Source organism: Apus apus, chromosome W (assembly GCF_020740795.1).
Source record: "Apus apus isolate bApuApu2 chromosome W, bApuApu2.pri.cur, whole genome shotgun sequence".
In the NCBI taxonomy this organism is placed as follows: Eukaryota; Metazoa; Chordata; class Aves; order Apodiformes; family Apodidae; genus Apus; species Apus apus.
The window spans coordinates 9,992,388-10,019,457 of NC_067311.1; the positions used below are offsets into that span (position 1 = coordinate 9,992,388).

Here is a 27,070-nt window from a genome sequence, read left to right on the forward strand (position 1 = left end):
ACTCCTCACACTTTTTCCCTGCTCCATAGACTACAGTCCTTCAGGAAAAGACTACTCCAACATGGGATCCGCTCCATGGGCCACAGTTTCCATCACTAGCCTGTGCCAGCACCAGACTCCACAGGCTGCTGTTTCCTTCTGAAGCTGCATTGTGGTACCCTCCACAGGCTGCAGGTCCCATCACTGGCCTGCTCCCACTCCTCTCCATAGGCTGCAAGGAAATATATCTGCTATAGCACCCGGAGCACCTCCTCCCCCTCCTTTTTTTTTTTCCTCATCTTGATGTCTGCAAGATTGTTTCTTACACTTCCACTCCCCTCCCCCCTTTCTTATACAGGCTGTATTTTTACCCTTTCTTAAGTTTGTTTTCACACAGGTACCATCATGTTCAGTGATTAGCTCAGTTTGGCCAGCAGTGGGTCTACTGCAGAGCCAGCTAGAACCAGCTCTGTCCAGCATATGGGCAGCCCCATGTCCCTTCTCACTGTGACCACTCCTGCAGCCCCCGTCCCACCCCCCAAAACCTGGCCACATAAACCAAATACATGTGAATGACATTAAGTATCATATTTACATAAGAACATAGGAATAAGCATGAGTCCAGATCAGAGATTCAGCTGACTATGGAAAGCTGTAGGAACATCACAGAATATCAGACATTAGATTTGCTACTGCAACCTTTTAGTCTCAAATAGTTAAAATACATGAAATACAAAGTCTGAGACAGAATTCAAAGTTTTAATCCTCCAAACTGAACTGGAAACCAGGTGGTATAACTTTTTCTGTGAAAAACTACTGCATAATCTAGTTACACGCTGTGTGAAAAAGCACTTCTGTTCATCAGTTTTGAATCATCCTTTAAGTGTATAACCTCCTGTTCTTGCATTATGAAAAAAGTTACAAGCACTCTTCATCTATATTATTTAAGCTACCCAGTCTTTTTGGATTCTCTTTGTCAACCCTGAAGATTTTTTCAGTCTTTATTCACACAAGTCTTTTCTCTCTTCCTTCTCTCCCCCCTCCCTCCATCCCGAGTCATATCACTTCTTCAGTTCTTTGGAAGGGATCTAAGCTGCATAGTTTATAACACTGTTATACTGAAATCTGACAGCACTGCCAGAATGTAACTGTTTATGGTCTTCACCTTATGACTGTTAACTACCACATTTGTCCACCTAGTTAAATTTCCCTAGGTCAAGAAGGCATTTTGTTTTGAAGTTACAGCCAAAACATCTCTAAAGAACTAAAATAGGTATTAGAGTTGCAGCTGCCCAAGTTTTTCAGTTGGGCCTTCATGAAACAAGCAGCACACAGATTACAGCCACCTGTAAACTCTTATCCAAGTGATTTGTCTGGCATTTATCACAGAATGGTTTGGGTTGAAAGGGATCATCTAGTTACAACCCCCCTGCAATGGGCAGGGACACCTCCCACTAGACCAGGTTGCTCAAAGCCCCATCCAACCTGACCTCGAACACTTCCAGGGATGGGGCTTCCACAACTACTCTGGGCAACCTTGACCTTGAACTTCATGTGGTTTGCACAAGGCCTAAGAACTCTATAGAAGAGGCAGGAACAAATCCAGCTCTCCACAACAAAAGTCAACTATCAAAATCACAAAAATACTTATTTCTGTAACGCCTCATCTCCTTGTTTACTGAATACCTCCAAAAAAAGAGCAACTATCCTCCCCTGCATACAACAGCCTCCTTCCCTATACACCCTTGACAAGGCAGGGTACAACAGAGAAGATAATATGCGGCTATGTAATTTCACAGTGCATGTACTCAAAGGCTAATAAGGTTTCTCTGTGCAAGCTAGTTCTGGCACATCCCAACTCCTGAATGCTCAACTTGACAACCTTGCCGCTCTGAGCAGCTTCTTGAATGCAGTAACATTATTCGCATCTTACCAACAAACAGTTGCAGTAAAAACAGAAGCATTTTTATCTACAGTAATACCCCACATCCTTTCCCAAGTTGAAACCACTGAAGTAGACACTTTTAAGTACCTGAAGAGTTAATGTCTCCCTATTGCTTTTCCTTTTAACACAAGTTAATTTCACTCATCTTGCACTGCTCAGGCATTGAGCTTATTTAGCTCTTTCTAAAGTTCCTTGGAAGAACTTCTAGTCACCCCAGCTCAAATAACACTCTTATTTACAAATGTTTCTAGCCTGCTATTCCCTTCCCCCACATCCTCCACTATCTAGATAGTTTTTAAAGTTCTCTACCAGTTCCATTTCTGAAGGTAATGAGAAGTCAATGTCAAAAGGTAGATGGTTGAATTCTACTCTCTCTTCTCCTATCTCCCATCCAACTTCTGATCCACAACATGACAATTTCTTGCCACAGAGCAAAGAAAATTGGCAAGACACCCTGATGTAAAGTAAGCTTATACCTCTATCATATACTTATTTAGAACCCCAAGACATTGCAATTCCAAATTCTCCAGCATTTATCTTCTCAAATACATCCTTCTCCATCACAAAACTGATTCTGGCAAGAACAAACAATTTTGTCAAATAACACACAGAACAGATACAATTTATTAACATGATTAAAGCTTACTTTTCTCCTATACCTTATCCTTGCAAAACCAACTTCCATCAATTTACAGATTGAGAACTCTCTGCCAACCACAGACCCTACATCAAGACAACTTATTCTAACCTTATAACTAATATAAAAATAACACTTATATCATGTTTAATGGGGAATTAAAGAAAAACATTAAGAAAACTCAAGACAAACCAGGTTGCTATAAAAATTGATCACAAAGTGCAACTGTTGCTGCAGCTTTATATCTTTTCAGTTTTTATGGGGTTTTTCCTTCTTTATATAAAAAGATATTTATGTCAACAATGTAACATTACCATCAACAGTTTATTAGAAGATAACTATTTTCATTTTTAAAAACATGCAATTTCAAAGAATATTGATATACCTGTTTCCAATTCTTAACAATACCATGTTTAACATTATTTCCATACTTTGATCTCTGCTGATGAAAGACTGAGAAAAACATTTCCCATGCTACAAACAAAACCTAACATCCACTAGAAAAGCCTCAAAACATAGCCTCTATAAATCAGAAACATATTTTTAAAAAATGCTCTTAGAATTCTCCTTTATTAAAACATTGCAACGCTGAACAACACATCATACCAATTTTGTAGCTTTAATCAGTGCAATCTACCACGTTGCATTCTAGTACCGTTTTACTACAGACAAAAAACTTTTAATTAACCCTTATTTTACTCACTACTGTTAGCACTTGCTTCATTATCTGCATAGGATGCAGATAATCTAACAACTCCACCCACCCTCTTTGAAAAAAAAAAAAAAACAACAACGAAAACTTAAGAAAAAAAAATAATCTCACACACCAACAAAAAACAAATACAAACAAAGCCACATCTTAATCAGAAAATAACCAAGAGGATTTGGTACCTTTACTAGAAACAAAGTGTTAATAGATTTAAGCAAGACTGGCCTTAGATAGGCAAGCACATACATTAACAAAATGCGGTAGCTATACACTGAATAGCCATCATACTTACTCTAGTTCTGCATCAAACTACCAACCCTCCATCTACAAGTCAGTATTAATATTCCCAAACATTCAAGTCTCCTAGCACATTCCTTTCAAAACATTAAGATTAAATAAAGATATCTCCACTCCTTTTAAAAAAATTAGTCTCACAGCTCTATGAGAATCAAAATTATGTATGGAGACAGGTGCTAAATTCAGTTCCTAACAGAGAAAAAAACACCAAATACTCTTTCAAGATATAAGGCAGACCTTCTACAGAATATTTTATACTAGTGCAACTACCGGTAAAACAGAAAAGTAAGTTTATTTACAAATATGACACACAACTTCTCTCCACATAAATTCCCTTATTTTATTTTTCTCTCCATTCTTCTCACTTTTTAAATTAACCTTAATTATCCACTTCACTTACTCATAGCAAAAAAAAATAGAATTAAAAATACAGAAAGACAAACACAAAATACTTGTATGATGACCCCTACAAAAGCTGCTACATCCGCATTTTTCCTTTTTTAAAATACAAAACTAAAAAAATAATATATTACTTCTCAACCTGCCAAAGCTACCAAAATACAAACTACACCTGAATAAAGCCATAAAGACCACATAAACTCTTTTGCCCAATTCCAACACCACAGACAATTACATGCATGACTTCCTTCTACACCTGTCCTGCAACCCACCCCATTTATTACACCAAAGCAGACCACACCCCAATCCATTTCCCCTGGATGCCAAGCCACTCTCCTTGTGTCACCTCCCCTCAAGCACTACTCTCTCCGTGCCTCATGCTCCGCAGTTCCTTCTCCTCCTCCCTACACTAAGAAACCTGAGGGTACTTCCCCTCAAAGGGAGCATATCATGCCAAGCATGCCTTCCCTTCACGTCATGCCATTCACAACTCCCAGGACACATCAGCAAGCCACCCTGACATACATATTACACCTTCCTCCTTTCCCCCAAAACAGATTCCTTCAGACGCATCCCTCAAACAGTGAGTTAAGAGAAGTGAAAATAAACAGCTCTCCTGCCTCCTCTCTATTATCTGCCTCGGACACACTCCTTGTCCGGACGAGGCAAGGCCCGAGTCGCAGGCCAGTGAGGGGTGACAGAGACTAGATCAAGTTGCATGCAGCAGGCCCTTCAACCTCTGCGAATACGGGTCGTGCGTGCTTAGAGACATAAAATGGACTCGGGGCCTACTCGTAACGGACACAGCCACCACGGCCGACACAGACACTGCAAAGCGAGGCTTGGCCGTCGCCTTCCTCCTCCCACCATGGCCACTTTCCACGACCGACTCCACAGGCGCCGCTCTCTGCAACGGCGGCGCCGCCGCCATGTTGACCCACCTCACACGGCGGCATGCGAGGCCCTAACACCGTACAAAACTCAAGGACACCTCTTCCCCTTCCCCGCTCCCCCCGTCCGCGGCCTTGGGTCTCTCACCTTCATGTCGGGACATCCTAATTTTGAGGCTGCAGCCCAGGCCTGTCCCTAGGCTCCTGCTGGGCTGCTCGGGCGTCGCTTTAGCCTAGATCCCTCTCGCCTTACGCACTAACCCGCAAGCGCGAAACGAACAAGCAACAAAAAGAGGAAAGAAATGAGGGGGTAAAGCAAAGAGGTATCTGTTCCAATAGCCCTGGCTGGCTGGCTGGCCGGCCGGCCGGCCTGCCTGCCTCCCTCATACACTCACTGACTCTCCCTCCCTCCCTCCCTCAGGGGGGCGGATCCACTACCAGTAACTTCCTAGGCGCCGCGATACACTGAATCTTAGGCCCCTCTTCCTCTTCCGCCGCTTTAATTACACCCATCTTCCTGAGTCCCCACCTCTGTTTTCTGTTGTTACTATAAGAACGCTGACTCCTTCTTGCACCCCTCAGCTCTTTCTGGTCCTATATTCAAGGTCTCCCAGTTTCTTTCCTTCTTCACCTGTTTTGTTTGTTTGGTTTTAATTCTGTCTCTTTTTTTCTTCGTTCCTTCTCTGTCCAATAGCCGCTGCTACTGCACACAGGAAGAAAGAGGAAATACACAGCCAATGGAAAGACGGATCGGCACTACCCAACGCAGGGAAAGCCGCGGTATTGTGCGTAGTTTACGTGTACTGGATGGTGCTCTCCCCTTCTTCCTCCAAACTAGGAAAGACTGCTGTCTCCATTCATTTCGGTCTCTGACAACTGCCCGCATGCCGTGGGAGGCAGGGAGAAGAGTCTCCCTGCTCGCCCCTGTAATAGAATACCGCTGTAGTGGGGCGGGGGGGGATTCTGCGGGTGTACGTACGGAGATCTCCCCCCTCATCCCCTAGCAAGGATGCCAGAGAGCGAGGAATAACAGCAGCCTTCAGGAGGGGACAAGTTCAGAGCGATGGTTAATGGTACTTCCTATTCCCTCTCTAGTGTGGCTTGCAAAAAACCCTCTATGTAATTCGGGGAGGTGTAGCGAGCAGTAATGCATCTGACACGTGCCCTGATGCCGCCCCGTCCTGGCTGCCTGCCTCCTGTAATGCCGAGTGTACTCGGATATCTTAATCAGCCGAGAAAGGTAAACGCCAGCCTGCCTGCAGCAGGCTCCATATTGCGCATAAGTGGGGTTTACTTAGTTTTGATAATTCTCAGTGTTTCTGCTTAGGCTGTGAAGTGCTGAGAGGTGAAGACGGAGTGATCTTTTGGCCGCAGGAACATACTGATTTTTCATAGGTGAACTAAGCCATTTTAGTGGGATGATCCTATACTTTTCTGTGCATTTTTTTTCATTCTGCCTCTTACTAGTGTTAGGCTTCAAAGGATAGGAGTGCGTGTTTCAGAACGGAGAGGGAGAACTCCAAACCTTGCACAGCTCCTGACTGCTACAGGAGCTTTCCTAAAAGAGGTATAAGACAGCAGCAACACGCCTGATTACTGACAGATGTGTCCCGAGAAATTAGAGCCACATAGTCAGAAAGGGGGGAGGCAGGACCTTATAATGGATGATGAAAAAGCAAAAAGTTTGTGACTTGCAGAATTTGATTTGCTTTCTCTGCAACTTCTTGTCTTTTGCATAAGATACATTAATCTAGAAATGAAATTGTAAAGGTAAAACACCTATTGTGGGGGGGGAGAGGGAGATGGGGAAAGAATGGATCAGATGAGGGAGGGGTGCTAGGGAGAAGAAAGGAGAGGGTAAGGAGAGGAGGAGGGAAGAGGAGAAGGAATGAGGGGTGAGAGGGAGATGGGAAAAACGGGGAGGAGGAGTTAGGAGGGGTACAGGAAGTGAGAGGGAGGTACAGGGACTGGGGTAGGGAGAGAGGAGGAGGTACGGGGTGCAAGGTTGAAGGGAAGGGGAAAAGGGGAAAGTAGGGAAGAGGGGGTTGTGGGGGAAGGGGAAAGGAGAAGGGAGTTGTGGATAAGGGGAAGGAAGTGTGGGAAGTGTTCTGGTGTGCTGGTGAGGAAGAAGAAGGTGCCCAAGCAGAAGTTTCCTTGCAACCCATGGCGAGATGGCAGGCTGTCCCCCTGCATTTATGGAGGAATGTGGTGGAATATTCCCTGAAGGCGCCAGGAGGGGTGAGCTTGGCCAGTGGACTTGGATTTTGTGGCCAGAGAATTTGCTGCCAGTGTACTCTGATTACGCAGCTTTGGATGACCCCAGTGCCAGGGGAGTTGGCTGTTCCCGAAGCAGCCCATGACTCTGTGGGAAGCTCATGCTGGAGCAGCTTGCTCCGGACCTTGTGGGAAGAACTCATAAAGGAGAGGTTCGTGGAGGACTCTTTCCCTTGGGAGGGACCCCATGGGGAAGCAGGGGAGGACTGTGAGGAATCATTCTTCCTGAGGAGGATGGTGCAACAAGAACCACCAGCCTGTGAAGTGACTCTGAACTCCATCCCCTGTCCCCCTGTGCCGCTGGGGGGAAGGAGGGAGAGAAAAGGGGAACAAAGAAATTTGGGCCTGCGAAGAAGGGAGGGGTGGGGTAACATATGGAAGCACTGCTCTTTGTGTTGTCTGTTGTCTTTGGGCTCCCAGGATGTAGCCAATCACACACCAAACAAACAATAAACAGTGTTCTGATTTTTGTCAACATTCACAGTGCTGCTCACAGCAAGCCCTGGCCCTTAGCTGGTCTCATATTGTTTTGTCTACTTCTTTAGAGATAGAGGAGGCCCCTTTTCTTTTCCCATGGCTGTTCTCCACATCTCCCCCTTTTTTGCTTTGCCAATAGCCACTCAAGATGAGGGAGGACATAATACGGGCTTCGGTGTATTGCAATGTCCAGATGCAACCATTTGGTGATTCATGCCAGCTGCAGGCTTTGTAGCCTGTCCTCTCCTCCTGGATGGCCCTCTTATAACAGAGAATACCATCCCTCACATCAAGGTCTGGTATGGCATGTGTCTCCACTGCTCAGCACCTGCTGGGTTGCAGCCAAGAGTGGAGCTCAAGGTTCTTCTTGGTGGCAAACACAGAGGCCAACCAAGTCTTGCCCTTGACTGTGGTGGGGGGTGCTTGGCCAGTCCCAGTCCTTCCACCTGCTTATCATGCAGAGCTTCACCTGCCTCCTACAGTAACAAGTCACTGCCATGTCAAAGTACAAATGGATTTGCATTAATAGTATTACTACAACAGGGTACAGCAGCGCAAAGAAAATTTCTCACCATTGGTGTTCTCCCACCCTCTTAATGCATTCCCAGTCACAATGCAGATGCAATCTATTAAGCTACTAATTCCCTACACAAAGAGGTACTGCAAATTACAGTTTTGGGAAAAAACCCAGTTTGTATACCCTTTACAAGGGGGATGAGATTCCGACACATGGGGCCAACATGTGTCACAAGTCATCCTGCCCAGGTTGCATAACATGAGGCCAAACATGCATGTGCAACCAATTGGGTCTAGGGTCCGTGATGCCCCTTTATCTGTTTCAGCCTCAGACCATTAACACTAACCTGATCCTATAAAACAGATTCTACTAAAGCATCATAAGCAACCAATACATAGACCAATATAATAACTGCTGATATTATAAAGAGATTAACTGTAAAGTAATGATAAAAGATATTCAATAAAGACGTATTCTCATGGGCAAAACCAGCTAGCATATGTGGAGTTTCGCACATTAATACAAAAAGGACCTGTTACAATTCACTACAGTCCAGTCTTCAGCTCATAAAAACAAATATGGATGATCTCCCATGTTACATCACTTGCTCCTTTGCATGGCTTAGGTCTCTGGTAAGGAGGTCTCATCCTAATCTGCAGGAGATTATTCTCAGGGATTGGGTTCTGGAATTTGTCACTCCAGTTCATGGTAGGGTTTCACGTTCTTTGCTGGCAACCAATGAGGTCCTGAGGGAAGAAGAACACATGCATACCCTCTCCCCCAAGTTATTAACTCTACTGAACCATTCCATTCAGGATTCCCTGGTTCACGATACCAGACTTTGGGCCTAGCAGTAAACTTTGGAGCATGCCCAAACTGATGCTTGGCCGCAGACGTCAGCAGACGTGTGCCAGAACTATTGAAAAAATTAAGTACATATGTGGCTTTATCTAAATGCTCCTGTGGTGAAAGGGGATTCCCCCTTTTTTTGTTTTAACAACATAGCTTTCAAGGTGCTGTGGGTACGTTCAATAATAGCCTGGCCCATTGGGGAGTGAGGAATGCCTGTTACATGGGACACCCCCCATTGCTGTAAAAAATATTGCGTGGGTCGAGAGACAGACAGGACCGTTGTCCGTCTTGATTTTATGAGGCACCCCTAAAACTGCAAAACAATTAAGCCAATGCTTTCGGACATCCTGAGATTTTTCTCCAGTGGCCGCAGTAGCAGCCACAAACCCAGAAAAGGTGTCCACTGTAACATTTATATACTTCTGACAACCGAAAGCAGGAAAATGTGTGACATCAGTTTGCCACGGTTCATTGGCATGTAATCCCTTAGGGTTCACACCTTAAGTAAGAGACACTGGAGTTAGCTGTTGACAATCGGCACAGGCATGTACAATTTCCTTAGCCTGTTCCATAGTAAGGCCAAACATTTTGCAAAGGGAACTAGCATTCTGATGAAAGAAATCATGAGACAGATGTGCTTGCTCAAAGGCTTGAGAGGCTGAAATTGCCATAGTAAGACTGTCTGCAACATGATTACCCTCTGCTATCGGTCCAGGCAGAGTAGTATGAGACCGAATATGCATGATAAAATAAGCATGTTTGCGGCTCTTCAGGGTCTTTGCTAACTGTAATGGGAATTGTGAGCCTCCTTAAGGAAAGAGTCAGCTATCCTTTGTACAATACCCACCACATATAAAGAATCTGCAACAATATTCAAAGGCTCTGAGGGAAAAAGGGAAAAGGCATGGAGCACGGCAGACAGTTCTACCACTTGAGTGGAACCTTCCACTCTAATTATTGTTGATTGCTAGTCCTTACCTGTTTCTGGTCACCAAACCACCACAGCCTTGTGTGATCGCCCTGAGCCATCAACAAACACTGTACGGGCACCTTCCAGTGGTATCACAGACGCCAATATACGAGGCTGCAAAGGTAGACCTGACAAAGAATGAAGCAACTTGTGCTGTGGAAGAGAAAATTTTAAATGTTTAAATAATCAGCGAGGGCAGCTTGCAATGACAGTGATTCATGTAACAATGTGTCAAAGACCTCCTTAGTGAATGGGAAACAAATATAATCAGGATCCTTTCCTGACAGTTGCTGAATTCTCAACCTGCCTTGGGAAATCACATTGATGACCATGTCCAATGCAGTCAAGGCACTGTCTTGGTAAAAGCATGGGACAGAAACACCCATTCCAGGACCAAGAGATTCATGTCTGTCTCCGTCCATTGTCCAATCAGTCCATACGGTTGGAAAGAACTATAAATCACAGAGAGATGAGCAAAGCAGATTACAACCTATGCACATGAGAAGATGCAATATTGTCAGCCACATGGTCTAATGCTTGTTTTGCCTCAGCTGTGAGGCGCCGAGATGACATTAAGTCAGCCTCACCTTTTAAGAGTGAAAAAAGTGGAGATAATCCCTCTGTAGTGATTCCCAACTTCCTTCCTTCTTTCTTCTTCCCTTCTCTCCCGTCCATGACCGGCATCCGGAGAGGACTCCGTCCATCCATCACCGTCGACCCTTAGGCTCGAGCTCTCCTGACCCTCATCACTCTCTGCTTTCTCCAGCAGCAGCTCCGGGATTTCTCAGAACTGTTCCAGCTCAGGGGAGTGTGGTGGGAGTTGCTGGGGGAGGCGAGAGGGTCTTGCACGTACCTGAACATATCTGTATATAATTGTATATATTTTCTTATAACATTAGTGTTTAATTAAAGCTGTGTAGTTTAGTTTTCAATCCAGTCAAGTCTCTCTCTCCTTGCCTCCCTGGGTGGGAGGGGGAGGGGATCGAGAGCATTGTTGTCGGACCTGAATCAAATGGTGACAGTAGGGCTGTTCATCATTCCTTGTGGCAGTACCACCCACTGGTATCTTTGCATGGGCCCCTGGTTGTTAATGGAAGGCACTGAAAAAGCAAAATGTGCACAGTCATCAGAATGCAACAATATGGTAAAAAAGCAATCCTTAAGATCAATCACATATAAAGGCCACTCTGCAGGAATCATAGAAGGATTTGGAATTCCAGGTTGTAAGGCCCCCACTGGCTGCATGACAGCATTCGCTGCCCTAAGATCTTGTAACAAACGCCATTTTCCAGATGTTTTTTTCGGTATTCAAAATATCTGTGGATTACCACTACCCCCAAAAACCCCCTGTCCTCGCTTGCGATCAGCAGCAGCGGAGACAGAGAATGGCAATAATAAAAGCTGCGGCACTGACTGACCAGAGGGAATAGTACAAGGTGGGCATTAAAAAAGGCCCGCGGCGGCGGCCGGGCGGGCGGTGCCGGCGCTCGAGAGGACAAGAGCCGGGGGGAGGGGGCCGGGGGGAGCAAGGAAGGGGGGCGGGGCGGGGGGCGGCGAGGTGTGGGGCGGGGCGGCTTTCTGCAGCGGCCGGTCCCTTTCTTAGGCCCGGGGTGCGGGACGCCTACTGTTTCTTTTCTGACCGCCCCCTTCCCCGATCGGACATTCTTTTCTAAGATAACCCTCTTTACTACATTCAAAATACTTCAAACCCTCTCTGCCCACCGTAAGCTGCTAAGCAAGGGCTGCAGCCAAGACAGATGCCTTATGTTCCTCTGAGCCCGTTTTGACAAGGTCTCAATAGCTCATCTGATAAAGGGGACTGACACATAAAGAGTTAACAGGATAGCATTGTTTAGCTTAGTTTATATATAGCTTGGAATGTAAGCAAGGGTATTGTGTAAGAGGATGTTTAAACAGGAACTTGCAGACCTTGGCAAATAAACCACATCCAAGCAGTTTTAAGGAAGAGAATGCCGAGAGGTGAAAAGTACACAGTGAGGAAGACATACGGCCTTCATCTCAGAGACCCCTGCCCAAGACCACCAAGAGGCACTGCGCAGACGCAACAAGGAGGAGCTCGGGGCGGCAGCTATGACAATGATCTCCCAGAACTAATTGTAATAACCCCTCCCTATTATCGGAAACTTAATGCATATGTAATAGCATGTAATGAATATGTATCATTTTGTAGCATATAATCAGCTCGGTCGCGATCCTGAGGCGTGCACGTTTGTGGAGGAGCGATCCCCTGTGCACCCAGCGCTAAATAAACATACCTGCTTTATAACCTTATAGGTTGTGAAGTCGTTATTCCGCACGTCACATCTATTGACTTAACAGAGTGCCTAATCGGGGTAATTGCCTTCTGAGAGTCTGCATTTGCATTTTCAACGGCCAGCTGAAACAACACAAGAGCCACCTCATCATTGTCTACCTGCCCTGAAATAGCTGTTTGAAGCCGATCTATAAAAGAAACACAGGGCTCCTGCGGCCCCTTTCTGATAGAGGCAAAAGACGATTCCCGCCGCCCTGCTTCGGGTACTTTACGTAAAGCTTTTAACGCTAGGTCCGCAGCCTGCTGAAACGCTGCTCGTGGCATCTCCGCTTGAGCCTCGGGGGAAGCTTTCGCGTTCTGTCCTAACAGTTCATTCTCGCCGATTCCCAAACCATTCTTTAAAGCATCCCGACGACACAGATCAAATATCTGTCTGCTAATTGGAAACGCCTTAGGTTCATTTATTTGAGTATTCAAATCAATCAGAGGTCCCTCAGTTTTCTCAACTGTTTCATAAGGCGGTGCAGAAGGAACTACCGCGTTCTCCAAACAACACTGACCCCCCATTGATTTACGTCTTTGTAATTCTGGAAGGTCTCGAGCAGCGGGAGGTGCATCCGCAAAAACCGCACGGGGGTCAGAGGAAGGGAGAGGGGGAGAACGGGGGGTGTGGGGGGGTATAGATCCGACTTGCCCTCCGGATCAACAGATCCGGGGCCGAAAGCATCCTTACGTTTTCTAACTTTGTCACATAAAATCCCACATGAGCCCTTTTCCTCATCAGCCCGAGAAGGCGGGGGTGCCGCCTTAGATTGCAACAGATCCTCAGCGGGCTGCAACGTTTTCAAAGCAGTATACACGGCTTTCCAGGTGAATAACAGCTCATCTAAAACCGGGAATTGAAGGTCTTTCCGAATTTTTAACTCTTTCCCCACTCTAGCCCAAACAGCACTGTCATAAGCGCCAGCAGTAGAAAACCAAGTACGATTTTCCTAACCCACACTAACAATTTAACTCATTTCAATGAAGACACTGCAAAACCTTGTTCTTTTAACATTCCTTGCAAAACCTCAGCATGCAACTTATGTTTCTTGATAACTGGTTGCCCCATGTTACCGCGATTGCTTACCTATCCGTTCAACAGAAGGTAACGAAAGTAAATTTGTAGTGAGCGCGCTCGCCTTCCCCGGAAGTTCAGTCGCGGAGCCACCACCGGAATTGTAAAACTTTTCTCCAGCACTAATCCTGACGATTGCCTCTTTCAAGTGCAAAAACCCAGTTCGGGCGCCATTTGTGGTGGTTAAGACACGGACTCCAGGGTGAGAAGCAATGAAACATTTTATTATGAGAAAATGCCCCCTTATATACATTTACAGTGGGAACTGAGAATAAGCAACCGGGGTACAGAGAGTGTAAATAGCACTCATACCTGCTCCTTGGCACATACACAGTCCTTGGGCTCCCAGGATATAGCCAATCACACACTGAACACACAATAAACAGTGTTCTGATTTTTGTCAACATTCACAGTGCTGCTCACAGCAAGCCCTGGCCCTCAGCTGGTCTCATATTGTTTTGTCTACTTCTTTTCCCATGGCTGTTCTCCACAAACACCCAGCTTTGCACAAACCAGCATTAAACAATGTCTCCTTCTTCCTAAACTCAGTCTATTTGTATGCATTTTGGGAGTTAACATAAAATGGTAACAGTGTGATATAATCAATCTGGCAGGCTTCCACATATTGATATTTCAGCCATGGTCATCTATACCAAAAAGGCTTTAGCTGCTTGTCTGCTTTGATTATGGCACACGTTTGAATGTTTATGTTACTGTCGTAAGACCAAGGACACTTTGTTCTGCTCATTGAATCTACTGCTTCAGAAATGAAAGGAGCAGAAGAGTTGTATCTACAAGCCTCCAGTAGAGAGGAACAGACTAGACAGATAGCAAAACTGACCAAAGAGAGTATTGCATCACATATATAAAGTCAGGGATCATGGAAGTCAAGCCCCTTCCTCCCTATTCTTCCCTTCTCTAGTGGGATTGCTGAAGGTTGAAGATCAACAGACGCCAATATCGCATCAACAGAGATTCTGTGATACACACTAGCAAGCTGATCTGGCAACTGGAGATCCAAGCAGTGATCAGCAGGACTCACTCACCTTTCAACAGTCCTATCTGGCCAGTGCGAAAGCCTGATGGCGAGTGGAGGCTGACAGTGGACTATCGTGGCCTCAATGAGGTGACACCACCACTCAGTGCTGCTGTACCAGACATGCTAGAACTTCAGTACGAGCTGGAGTCGAAAGCAACCAGGTGGTGTGCCACTGTGGACATTGCTCATGCCTTTTTCTCTATTCCTCTAGCACCAGAGTGCAGGCCACAGTTTGCTTTCACCTGGAGGGGAGTCCAGTGCACCTGGAATCGACTGCCCCAGGGGTGGAAAAACAGCTCAACCATTTACCATGGACTGATTCATGCTGCACTGGAGAAGGGTGGAGCTCCAGAACAACTGCAGTACATCGATGACATCATTGTGTGGGGTGACACGCCAGAAGAAGTTTTTGAGAATAGTAAAAAGATCATCCAAATTCTTCTGGATGCTGGTTTTGCTGTAAAAAGAAGCAAGGTCAAGGGACCTTCACGAGAGATCCAGTTCCTGGGAATCAAGTGGCAGGATGGACGTCGCCAGATCCCAATGGATGTGATTAACAAAGTAACAGCTGTGGCCCCACCATCTACTAAAAAGGACACTCAAACTTTTTGAGGCACTGTTGTTTTCTGGAGAATGCATATTCCAGGTTACAGTAAAATTATGAAACCTCTCTATGAGGTGACTCGAAAGAAGAGTGACTTTAAATGGGGTCCTGACCTTTTGAGCAGATCAAAAAGGAGATTGTGCAGGCAATGGCCCTTGGACCCGTTTGAACAGGGCCAGACATCAAGAACATGCTGTACATTGCATCCGGACAAAATGGTCCCAACTGGAGCCTCTGGCAGAAAGCACCAGGGGAGACTTGAGGTCGACCCTTGGGATTCTGGAGCCAGAGCTACAGAGCTTCCGAGGCCAACTACACAACAACTGACGAGGAGATACTTGCAGCATATGAAGGAGTTAGAGCCGCTTCGGAAGTGATCGGCACTGAAGCGCAGCTCCTCCTGGCACCCAGATTACCAGTACCGAGCTTCATGTTCCAGAGTAAACTTTCTCCTGTCCATCATGCCACCAATGTGACTTGGAGTAAATGGACTGCTTTAGTCATGCAGCGAGCTCAAATAGGAAGGCCTAATCGTCCAGGTATTGTAGAAGCAACCACAAACTGGCCAGAAGGCACCCACTTTGGAATGCCACCACAAGAAGTGGTGAGACAGACTCAGGAAGCTCCACCATATCATCATCTACCAGAGACTGAGAAACAATTTGCTCTTTTCATGGATGGCTCCTGTCGTCTTGTAGGGAACCGCCGGAAGTAGAAAGCTGCCGTGTGGAGTCCTACATGACTGGTTGCTCAAGTAGCTGAAGGAGAAGGTGAATCAAGTCAGAGCTGCCAGGGTAAGCGCTATGTGCTTACAATGGTGGAAACAAGTACAGGATGGTTGGAAACATATCCTGTGCCTCATGCCATAGCCACGAATACTATCCTGGGCCTTGAGAAGCAAATCTTGTGGAGACATGGTACTGCAGAAAGAATTGATTCAGACAATGGGATTCATTTCAAAAACAGTCTTGTCACTGACTGGTCTAAAGAGCATGGTATTGAGTGGATATACCACTCAGGGAAAGTTGAGAGGTACAGTGTTTTTTTGAAAGCTACCCTGAAGGCAATGGGTGGTGGAACTTTCAAAAATGATGATGGAGTATGGTGAAATACAATGTGTATCTCAAGGTAATCTGACTCTGGGGGAGAATCCTTAATTTGACAGCTGGTAAAATATAGAGCTTATATCTAATATATGGTATGGAATAAGGGGTGGAATGTCCTGGTTTGAGCCAGGATGAAGCCAGTTTTCCTTTTGCTGTATTTTTTTTCTTCAGTAAGCTTTCTTTTAACTAGCAACAGTGTGTTCAAAGACTGATAAGAACGGAATGTTTTTCTAACTGCTGGGGCTTCAAGGTCGCTCCTTTTCTCTGCCGGCTCAGACACTACGGGGAGATCTATGACCCCCCCCCCCCGTAGGAGGCTGAATTAGACAGACAGCAAAATTGGCCAGACATATTCCATTCCATATATCTATGTAAGCTCAGAGATCACAGAAGACAACTTTATTTCTGCTTCTTCTTCCCTTCTCTTCCATCCATGGCCAGTGTCCGGGGAGGACTCTGTCCATCCATCACTGTCAACCCTTAGGCTCGAGCTCTCCTGACCCTCATCACTCTATGCTCTTTGCCAGCAGCAGTCTGGAATTCTTCAGGACTGTTCCCAGCTCAGGAGAGTGCTGTGGGAGTTGCTGGAGGTGGGGGGAGGCGAGAGGCTTTTGCTGATATCTGAACATATTTGTATATATTTTCTTATATCATTAGTGTTTAATTAAAGCTGTGTAGTTTAGTTTTCACTCCAGCCAAGTCTCTCTCTTTTTCTCTCTCTCCTTCCCTACCTGGATGGGAGGGGGAGGGGACCGAGAGCATTATTGTCGAACCTGGGTCAAAAGGTGACACCCGGCAAGAAGGGAGTGGTGGGGTAACATATGCAAGCACTTCTCTTTGTGTTGTCTGTGTCCTGTGTATGTTTGATTAGTGTGAAATTATTATTTTTTCCTCAAGTTGAGTCTGTTTTGCCCGGGACCTTAATCAGTGAAGAACCCTCTTTTTCCTTTGTCTCAACCCATGAGCTTTGTCCTCCTCATCCCAGAACGTGTGTATGTGGCAGGGGGGCAGTGAGTGAGCAGCCATGGGGCTGGTTTTTTCTTGTCGTGTTGTGCCCAAACTACGACATTACTTGGGAGCCAGGCAGGAGAGAGACAAGGAACCACGACAGAAGTCAAGCCTTTTGTTTTCCTTTTTCTCTCTTTTTCTGCTTACTGACACTTCTGTCGCCCTCTCTTTGGCTCTCTCTATTTTTTCTCCTATTTTTCTTCAAAGCTGACATCCGAGGACCCCATCTTTGTGCCCGGACACTCCCCCCTTCAGCCGTGAGTCACCAGAAAGAAGAGTTGCTGTGAGAGTCGCTAAGGGAGGAGGGTGGGGATCGGGCGTTGCACACCCCTTAATAAATATATATATATATATATAGTCCCACCGATGTGCTCTACTAGTCCCACCGATGTGCTCTACTTGCTTCCTGAAATGCCTGTACACCAATGCACGCAGCATGGGGAATAAACAGGAAGAGTTAGAGGTCTGTGTGCGGTCTAAGGGTTATGATCTGGTAGCAATAACAGAGACATGGTGGGACAGCTCACACGACTGGAATGTGGCCATGGATGGCTATGTGCTTTTTAGGAAAGATCGGTCGGTGAAGCGAGGTGGTGGAGTTGCTCTTTATGTGAGAGAGCAACTCGAATGTATTGAGTTTTGTACAGGGGCTGATGAGGGGCGAGTTGAAATTCTGTGGGTAAGAATTAAAGGACAGGGTAGTATGGGTGACACAGTTGTGGGGGTCTACTACAGACCTCCTGATCAAGATGAGGAAGTTGATGAGGCTTTCTACAGGCAGCTGAAAGCAGCCTCACAACTGCAGTCCTTGGTCCTCATGGGAGATTTTAACTATCCCGATATCTGCTGGAAGACTTATACAGCCAGCCTGTCACAGTCTAGGAGGTTCCTCCAATGCATTGATGACAACTTCTTAATGCAAATGGTGGATGAGCCGACTAGAAGAGGAGCGCTGCTGGATCTTGTGCTCACCAACAAGGAGGGCCTTATTGAAGCAGTGGTGGTCAATGGCAACCTTGGCTGCAGCGACCATGAGATGGTGGAGTTCAGGATCCTGTGTGGGAGGAACAGAATTTCCAGCAGGACCAGAACCCTGGACTTCTACAGAGCAAACTTCGGCCTCCTCAACCAATTGTTAAGGGAAGTCCCATGGGACAGAGTGCTAGAAGGTAAAGGGGCTCAAGATAGCTGGACAATATTCAAGGACCACTTCTTGCAAGCACAGCATAAGTGTGTCCCAATGGGTAGAAAATCTAGTAAGGGAGCTAGGAGACCAGCGTGGTTAAAAAAGGAACTGCTGGGGAAACTCAAGTGGAAGAGGAAAATCTATAGATCATGGAAGGAGGGACTGGTCACTTGGGAGGAATATAGGAATGTTGTCAGGGAATGTAGGGAGGCAACTAGGAAAGCTAAGGCCTCCTTGGAACTTAACCTTGCAAGTCGGGTTAAGGACAGTAGAAAGGGCTTTTTCAAATACATAGCCAACAAAGCTAATACCAGAGGCAATATAGGCCCACTGCTGAATGAGGTGGGTGCCCTGGTGACAGAGGATATGAAGAAGGCAGAGGTGCTGAATGCCTTCTTTGCCTCTGTCTTTACTTCTGCAGGCTTTTCCCATGAGCCCCAGATTCATATAACCCCAGAAGTAGTCAAGATAGGTGAGGACATAGTAGATGAGGATTGGGTTAGGGATCAGTTGCATAATCTGGACATCCATAAATCGATGGGTCCGGATGAAATGCATCCAAGGGTGCTGAGGGAGCTGGCGGAGGTCATTGCTAGTCCACTCTCCATCATCTTCGGTAAGTCATGGGTAACTGGAGAGGTGCCTGAGGACTGGAGGATAGCAAACGTCACTCCAGTCTACAAGAAGGGCAAGAAGGAGGACCCGGGTAACTATAGACCGGTCAGCCTCACCTCCATCCCTGGAAAGGTAATGGAACAACTTGTCCTTGGCACTATCTCTAGGCATATCAAGGAGATGGGGGTCATCAAGAGCAGTCAACATGGTTTTACCAAGGGTAAGTCATGTTTGACTAACCTCATAGCCTTCTATGAGGAAATTACTAGGTGGATAGATGATGGTAGAGCGGTAGATGTGGTCTATCTTGATTTCAGTAAAGCATTTGACACCGTCTCCCACAGCATCCTTGTAGATAAGTTGATCAAGTATGGGTTTGATGATCAGGCAGTGAGGTGGATCAAGAACTGGTTGAAAGGAAGAAGTCAGAGAGTTGTAGTCAATGGGGCAGAATCTAGTTGGAGGCCTGTGACTAGTGGAGTCCCTCAGGGGTCGGTACTGGGACCGGTGTTGTTCAATATCTTCATCAACGACCTGGATGAGGGCACAGAATGTACCCTCAGCAAGTTTGCTGATGACACCAAGCTGGGAGGAGTGGCTGACACACCAGAAGGCTGTGCTGCCATTCAGAGAGACTTAGACAGGCTGGAGACTTGGGCGGGGAAAAACCTGATGAAGTTTAACAAGAGCAAGTGTAGAGTTTTGCATTTGGGGAAGAAAAACGCCATGCACCAGTACAGGTTGGGGGCTGACCTGCTGGAGAGCAGTGTAGGTGAAAGGGACCTGGGGGTCATGGTAGACAGGAGGATGACCATGAGTCAGCAGTGTGCCCTTGTGGCTAAGAAGGCCAATGGCATCCTGGGGTGTATTAGAAAGGGTGTGGTTAGTAGGTCAAGAGAGGTTCTCCTCCCCCTCTATTCTGCATTGGTGAGGCCACATCTGGAATATTGTGTCCAGTTCTGGGCCCCTCAGTTCAAGAAGGACAGGGAAGTGCTTGAAAGAGTCCAGCGCAGAGCCACAAGGATGATTAAGGGAGTGGAACATCTCCCTTATGAGGAAAGGCTGAGGGAGCTGGGTCTCTTTAGTTTGGAGAAAAGGAGACTGAGGGGGGACCTCATCAATGTTTACAAATATGTAAAGGGTGAGTGTCAAGATGATGGAGTTAAGCTTTTTTCAGTGAAGACCAGTGATAGGACAAGGAGTAATGGATACAAGTTGGAGCATAGGAGGTTTAAGATGAATATCAGGAAAAATTTTTTTACTGTAAGAGTGACAGAGCACTGGAACAGGCTGCCCAGAAAGGTTGTGGAGTCTCCTTCGCTGGAGACATTCAAAACCCGCCTGGACGCCTTCCTGTGTGATGTACTCTAGGTGACCCTGCTCTGGCAGGGGGGTTGGACTAGATGATCTTTCGAGGTCCCTTCCAACCCCTATGATTCTATGATTCTATGATTCTATATTCCCTTATCACTTAATAATTAAAATAAATTTGTTTCACTTTTCAACCCAGAAAGCCTTTTTCATTTTTTCTCCCTCTTTCCCTACTGTCACTGTGTCACCCTCCCCCTCCCACCCAGGTAGGGAAGGAGAGAGAAAAAGGAGAGAGACTTGGCTAGATTGAAAACTGAACCGTGCAGCTTTAATTAGAATACTAATGTGTGATATGAGAGGATATATATATATATATGTGTGTGATTATACAAAGGTGTGGGTAAAAGCCTCTCGCCTCCCCCCACCCCCAGCAACTCCCACAGCACTCCCCTCAGACGAGACAATTTCGAGGAATCCCGAAGCGGTTCCTGGAGGAAGGCAGAGAGTTACGAGGGTCAGGAGGGCTTGAGGTCGACGGGTCGACGATGATGGGCAGATGGTGTTTTCCCAGATGCCGGCCATGAACGGGAGAGAGAGAGAGAGAAGAAGGGAGTCAGAGAGGCGAAGCGAAGCAGCGAGAGAGCGAAACAGGAAGGAAGGAAGTTGTCTTCTGTCACCTCCGACCTTCCCCCGAGCCTACGTAGATATATGGGATGGAATATCTCTGGCCAGTTTTGCTGTTCGTCTAACCCAGCCTCCCAAGGGCGGGGGCGGCCACAGATCCCCCCGCAGTGTCTGAGCCGGCAGAGCAAAGGCACGACCTTGAGGGCCCAGCAAATATAAAAACATTCCAGTGTCTTATCAACCTAGCAGAACACGCAGTTGCTAGTTGAAGAAAGCTCACTGAAATGAAAAAAAGGAATCAGCAAAAGAAAAACTGGCTTCATCCTGGCTCAAACCAGGACATTCCACCCCTTATTCCATACCATACATTACGTACAGGCTCTATACCTTACCAATTGTTAAATCAAGAATTCTCTCCCAACGTCAAATTACCCTGAGGTACATATTGTACCTCACCATCCTCCATCATTACACACCAAGTATGTCCAGGTCCCTGAGCAAAAGCAATACCCCGGACAGGTTTACCTTTGCCTGAAGCAGGATAGACCCAGACACTTTTACCCAACAAGTTTCTTTCACATACCACAGGGACTTTATCCCCATCTGTAGTATGCAAAAGGTCTGATTGAGCAGCCCCAGCCCGATTGATGGATCCCCTGGTATTAAATAACCAGGTGGCCTTCGCCAAATTTTTATCCCAATTTTTGAAAGTTCCACCCCCCATTGCCTTTAGGGTAGCTTTCAACAGACCATTCTACCTTTCAATTTTCCCTGAGGCTTGTGCATAGTATAGGATATGGTAGATCCACTCAATACCATGCTCTTTAGCCCAATCAGTAACAAGACTAGTTTTGAAATGGGTCTGACTCATTTCTTTCTGGAGTACCATGTCTCCACAAAATTTGCCTTTCAAGACCCAAGATAGTATTCCTGGCTGTGGCATGAGGCACAGGATATGCCTCCAACCATCCTGTACTTGTTTCCACCATTGTAAGCACATAGCGCTTACCCTGGCGGCTCTGAGGCAGTGGGATGTAGTCAACTTGCCAGGCCTCCCCAAACCTGTACTTTGACCACCTCCCCTCATACCACAACGGTTTCAACTGTCTTGCCTGTTTAATTGCAGCACACGTCTCACAACTGTGGATCACCTGCACAATAGCGTCCATGGTTAAGTCCACCCCTCGATCACGAGCCCATTTATATGTTGCGTCTCTGCCCTGATGACCTGAAGCGTCATGGGCCCATCGAGCTAGAAAGAGCTCACCCTTGTGTTCCCAGTCTAAGTCTATTTGGAACACTTGGGCAGCCTCATCTGCCCGTTGGTTGTGTTGATGTTCCTCAGTGGCTCGACTCAGAGGCACGTGTGCATCTACATGACGCACTGTTAACACCAATTTCTCTATCCGAGCTGCAATGTCCTTCCACAGGTCAGCAACCCAAATAGGTTTACCCTTTCGCTGCCAGTTGTTCTGCTGCCACTGCTTTAGCCAACCCCACAAGGCATTTGCTGCCATCCACGAGTCAGTGTAAAGATAGAGTCTCGGCCACTCCTCTTGCTCAGCAATGTCCAAAGCCAGCTGGATGGCTTTGACCTCTGCAAACTGACTCGATTCACCTTCTCCTTCAGCTACTTGTGCAACCAGTCATGTAGGACTCCACACGGCAGCTTTCCACTTCCGGCGGTTCCCTACAAGACGACAGGAGCCATCGGTGAAAAGGGCAAACTGTTTCTCAGTCTCTGGTAGATGATCATATGGTGGAGCTTCTTGAGCTCGTTTCACCACTTCTTGTGGTGGCATTCCAAAGTGGGTGCCTTCTGGCCAGTTTGTAATTGCTTCCACAATACCTGGACAATTAGGTTTCCCTATTCGAGCTCGCTGGGTGATTAAAGCAGTCCATTTACTCCAAGTCACATCGGTGGCATGATGAATAGGAGAGATGTTATTCTGGAACATGAATCTCAGCACTGGTAATCTGGGTGCCAGGAGGAGCTGCGCTTCAGTGCCTATCACTTCTGAAGCAGCTCTAACTTCTTCTTATGCTGCAAGTATCTCCTTCTCAGATGTTGTGTAGTTGGCCTCGGAAGCTCTGTAGCTCCGGCTCCAGAATCCCAAGGGTCGACCTCGAGTCTCCCCTGGTGCTTTCTGCCAGAGGCTCCAGTCGGGACCGTTGTGTCCAGCTGCAGTGTAGAGCATGTTCTTGATGTCTGGCCCCATTCGAACAGGTCCAAGGGCCATTGCCTGCACAATCTCTTTTTAATCTGCTCAAAAGCTTTCTGTTGGTCAGGACCCCATTTAAAATCATTCTTCTTTCGGGTCACCTCATAGAGGGGCTTCACAATCTCACTGTAACATGGAATATGCATTCTCCAGAAACCAACAGTCCCTAAAAAGGTTTGAGTGTCCTTTCTAGTTGATGGCAGGGCCATAGCTGTAATTTTATTAATCACATCCATTGGGATCTGGCGACGACCATCTTGCCACTTGATTCCCAGGAATTGGATCTCTCCTGAAGGTCCCTTGACCTTACTTCTTTTCACAGCAAAACCAGCATCCAGAAGAATTTGGATGATCTTTTTACCTTTCTCAAAAACTTCTTCTGGTGTGTCACCCCACACAATGATGTCATCAATATACTGTAGGTGTTCTGGAGCTCCAGCTTTATCCTGGCTCAAACCAGGACAGCCTACTATTAATAAACCCTCCGTGCAATACATTGAGGATAATGAATATACAGGAACAGGGACAACAATTTCCAGAACCCCCAAACTCTGATGGAGTCAGCTTGTTGTAACAAGATTTGTAATTGCCTATGAAAAAATAAAAAATAGTAATACAATTTAGTAGATAGTGCCCAAGGTAGCCAGATAAAGTCACTGCCCAGTTTATTACAGAACAGAGGAGAAGCCCTGAGAAGGACTTGGGCGTGCTGGTGGATGAGAAACTCGATATGGGCCAGCAGATGCACTCAGAGCCCCAAAAGCCAACTTTGTCCTGAGCTGCATCAAAAAAAGCATGACCAGCAGGTCAAGGGAAGTAATTTTGTTCCTCCACTATACTCTCGTGAGTTCCCACATGGAGTTATGGAGCCACAGGAGGGACATGGAGCTCTTGGAGCAAGTCCAGAGGAGGGCCACAACAATGATCCGAGGGCTGGAGCACCTCTTCTACAAAGGTAGGCTGAGAGAGTTCATCCTGGAGAAGAGAAGGCTCTGGGGAGACCTTATAGCCACCTTCCACCAGTACCTGAGGGGAGCCTACAAGAAAGCTGGGGAGGGACTTTTTACCAGGGTATGTTGTGATAGGATGAGGGGTAATGGTTTTAAGCTGGAAGAGGGTATATTTATATTGGATATTAGATAGCAATTCTTTACTATGAGGGTGATAAGACACTGGAACAGGTTGTCCAGGGAAGTTGTGGCTGCCCCATCCCTGGAAGTGTTCAAGAGCATGTTGGATGGGGCTCTGAGCAACCTGGTCTAGTGGAAGGTGTCCCTGCCCATGCAGGGGGGTTGGAACTAAATGATCTTTAAGGTCCCTTCCAACCCAAACCATTCTATGATTCTATGAAAATGCATTGTCATCGTTGGTGGCCAAATTATAAGCTTGAATATGGGGACTTTAGCAAGGCTTTTGACACTGTCTCCTATAACATCCTTCTGGATAAACAGGAAGTTCAAGTTAGAAGAGCAGACAGTGAGATGGTTAGAGAACTGGCTAAACAATAGAGCCCAGAGTGTTGTGATCAACTGTCCTGGTTTAAATAATAACGGTGAATCCCAAAAACCAGAGAACAGAATTACTCTCTATTACCCCCCCTCCACCCTCCCATGATAGTTACTCCGCATGAGTAACTATCTCATCCAGTGCCATTCCAAAATCTTTGCCCTCTGGCCAAATCATAATCACCTCCACCATGCCTGGGTGATTCGGGCCCCCTATTTGAGCTCTCTGTGTTATCAGGGCCATCCACTTGATCCAGGTGGCATCGGTGGCATGGTGTGTGAATGAGTCCCTCCCTTTATACATCCATTCCAGGACTGGCAGGCGAGGTGCTAGGAGGAGCATTGCTTCTGCACCAATGTCACCGTTTGACTCAGTTTGACAACAATGCTCTCGATCCCCTCCCCCTCCCACCCAGGTAGGGAAGGAGAGAGAGAAAAAAAGAGAGAGACTTGGCTAGATTGAAAACTGAACCGTGCAGCTTTAATTAGAATACTAATGTGTGATATGAGAGGATATATATAAATATATATATATATATATATATATATATGTGATTATACAAAGGTGTGGGTAAAAGCCTCTCGCCTCTCCCCACCCCCAGCAACTCCCACAGCACTCCCCTCAGACGAGACAATTTCGAGGAATCCCGAAGCGGTTCCTGGAGAAAGGCAGAGAGTTACAAGGGTCAGGAGGGCTTGAGGTCGACTGCCGGCGGCGAGGGAAGCAAGCAGTCCAGAATCAATGTGATTGATAAAGCAAGCTTCGATTTATTGAATACACAGTGTTACTTTTATACCCTTTTCCAAACCTGCATGTAGTGAATTCATTGGATAGTAACCACGCATAGTGAATTCATTGGATAGTAACTACTTGTAGTGATTTCACTGGACGGCAACTACTTGCAGTGTTTTTACTGGATAATAACACACATCTGAGTTCCAGGGTTCTTCCTTGTTTTCTATCATTCTACTTCTCTACCTTGTCCTTGAGTTAGTTTAAGCTAACAGAGATTGTTTATACTTGTGTTAGGCTAAAAAAAGAGATTGCTTGTACAGCTGCTGTTTGTGCCACACTCTCAAGGCCTCTCGAGGAGATAGCAGGGGCCCATGGCCCTGCTGCTCAAGCCATTCTGCAACAGTCGACGGGTCGACGATGATGGGCAGATGGTGTTTTCCCAGATGCCGGCCACGAATGGAAGAGAGAGAGAGAGAGAGAGAGAAGAAGGAAGGGAGAGAGAGAGGCGAAGCAAAGCAGAGTGAGAGCGAAGCAGGAAGGAAGGAAGTTGTCTTCTGTCATCTCCGACCTTCCCCCGAGCCTACGTAGATATATGGGATGGAATATCTCTGGCCAGTTTTGCTGTTCGTCTAACCCAGCCTCCCACGGGGTGGGGGGCCACAGATACCCCCGCAGTGTCTGAGCCGGCAGAGCAAAGGCACGACCTTGAGGGCCCAGCAATTATAAAAACATTCCAGTGTCTTATCAGCCTAGCAGAACACGCAGTTGCTAGTTGAAGAAAGCTCACTGAAAAGAAAAAAAAGGAATCAGCAAAAGAAAAACTGGCTTTATCCTGGCTCAAACCAGGACACCTACCTTGGGGGAGAGGGGTGGGATCGAGAGCATTATTGTTATTGGTTTGATTGCCAACCTGGAGCCAAACCGTGGCTGGCTCCAAGATGGACCCGCCGCTGGCCAAGGCTGAGCCAATCAGTGACGGTGGTAGCAGCTCTGTAATAACATATTTAAGTAGGGGAAAAACTGCTGCATAACAGCAGCTGGAAGAAATTAGTGAGAATATGTGAGAGAAACAACTCTGCAGACACCAAGGTGAGTGAAGAAGGAGGGGGAGAAGGTGCTCCAGGCACCAGAGCAGAGGTTCCCCTGCAAACTGTGGCGAAGACCATGGTGAGGCAGGCTGTCCCCCTGTAGCCCATGGAGGTCCACGGTGGACCAGATATCCACCTGCAACCTGTGGAGGGCCCCACGCTAGAGCAGGTGGGTGCACCCGAAGGAGACTGTGACCCCGTGGAGAGGCCGTGCTGGTGCAAGCTCCTGGCAGGACTTTTGACCCCGTGGAGAGAGGAGCCCACACTGGAGCAGGTTTGCTGGCAGGACTTGTGACCCCATGGGGGATCCATGCTGGAGCAGTCCATTCCTGAGGGACTGCACCCCATGGAAAGTACCTATGCTGGTGTAGTTCTTGAAGAAATGTAGCCTGTGGGAAAGACTCACTTTGGATGAGCTTGTGGAGCTGTCTCCTGTGGTTGGGTCCCCATGCTGGAGCAGGGGAAGAGTGTGAGGAGGAAGGAACAGGAGAGACAACGTGATGTACTGACCACAACCTCCATTCCCCGTCCTCCTGCGCCACTTGGGGGGAGGAGGTAGAGAAATGAGGAATGAAGTTGAGCCCAGGAGGAAGGAAGGAGTGGGGAGAAGGTGTTTTAAGATTTGGGTTTTATTTTTCATTACCCTACTCTGATTTGATGGGTAATAAATTAATTTCCCCAAGTCAAG

General features: G+C 46.7%; 2 protein-coding genes across 10 annotated transcripts in view; both read right to left on the minus strand.

Moving 5' to 3' along the window:
• The window catches only part of LOC127395190 (E3 ubiquitin-protein ligase KCMF1-like), a 92,724-nt gene extending 87,462 nt beyond the window's left edge, over window positions 1-5,262 (minus strand). For all 3 annotated transcript variants that reach the window (XM_051641758.1, XM_051641755.1, XM_051641759.1), the window contains exon 1: window positions 5,005-5,262. In XM_051641758.1, the coding sequence (XP_051497718.1) occupies window positions 5,005-5,020 (16 nt within the window). In that variant the 5' untranslated portion in view covers window positions 5,021-5,262. The remainder of the gene's footprint in view (window positions 1-5,004) is intronic.
• LOC127395168 (uncharacterized) overlaps window positions 1-27,070 on the minus strand; it is a 1,033,854-nt gene that overhangs the window by 686,313 nt on the left and 320,471 nt on the right. The gene's annotated exons all lie outside the window — the stretch shown is intronic.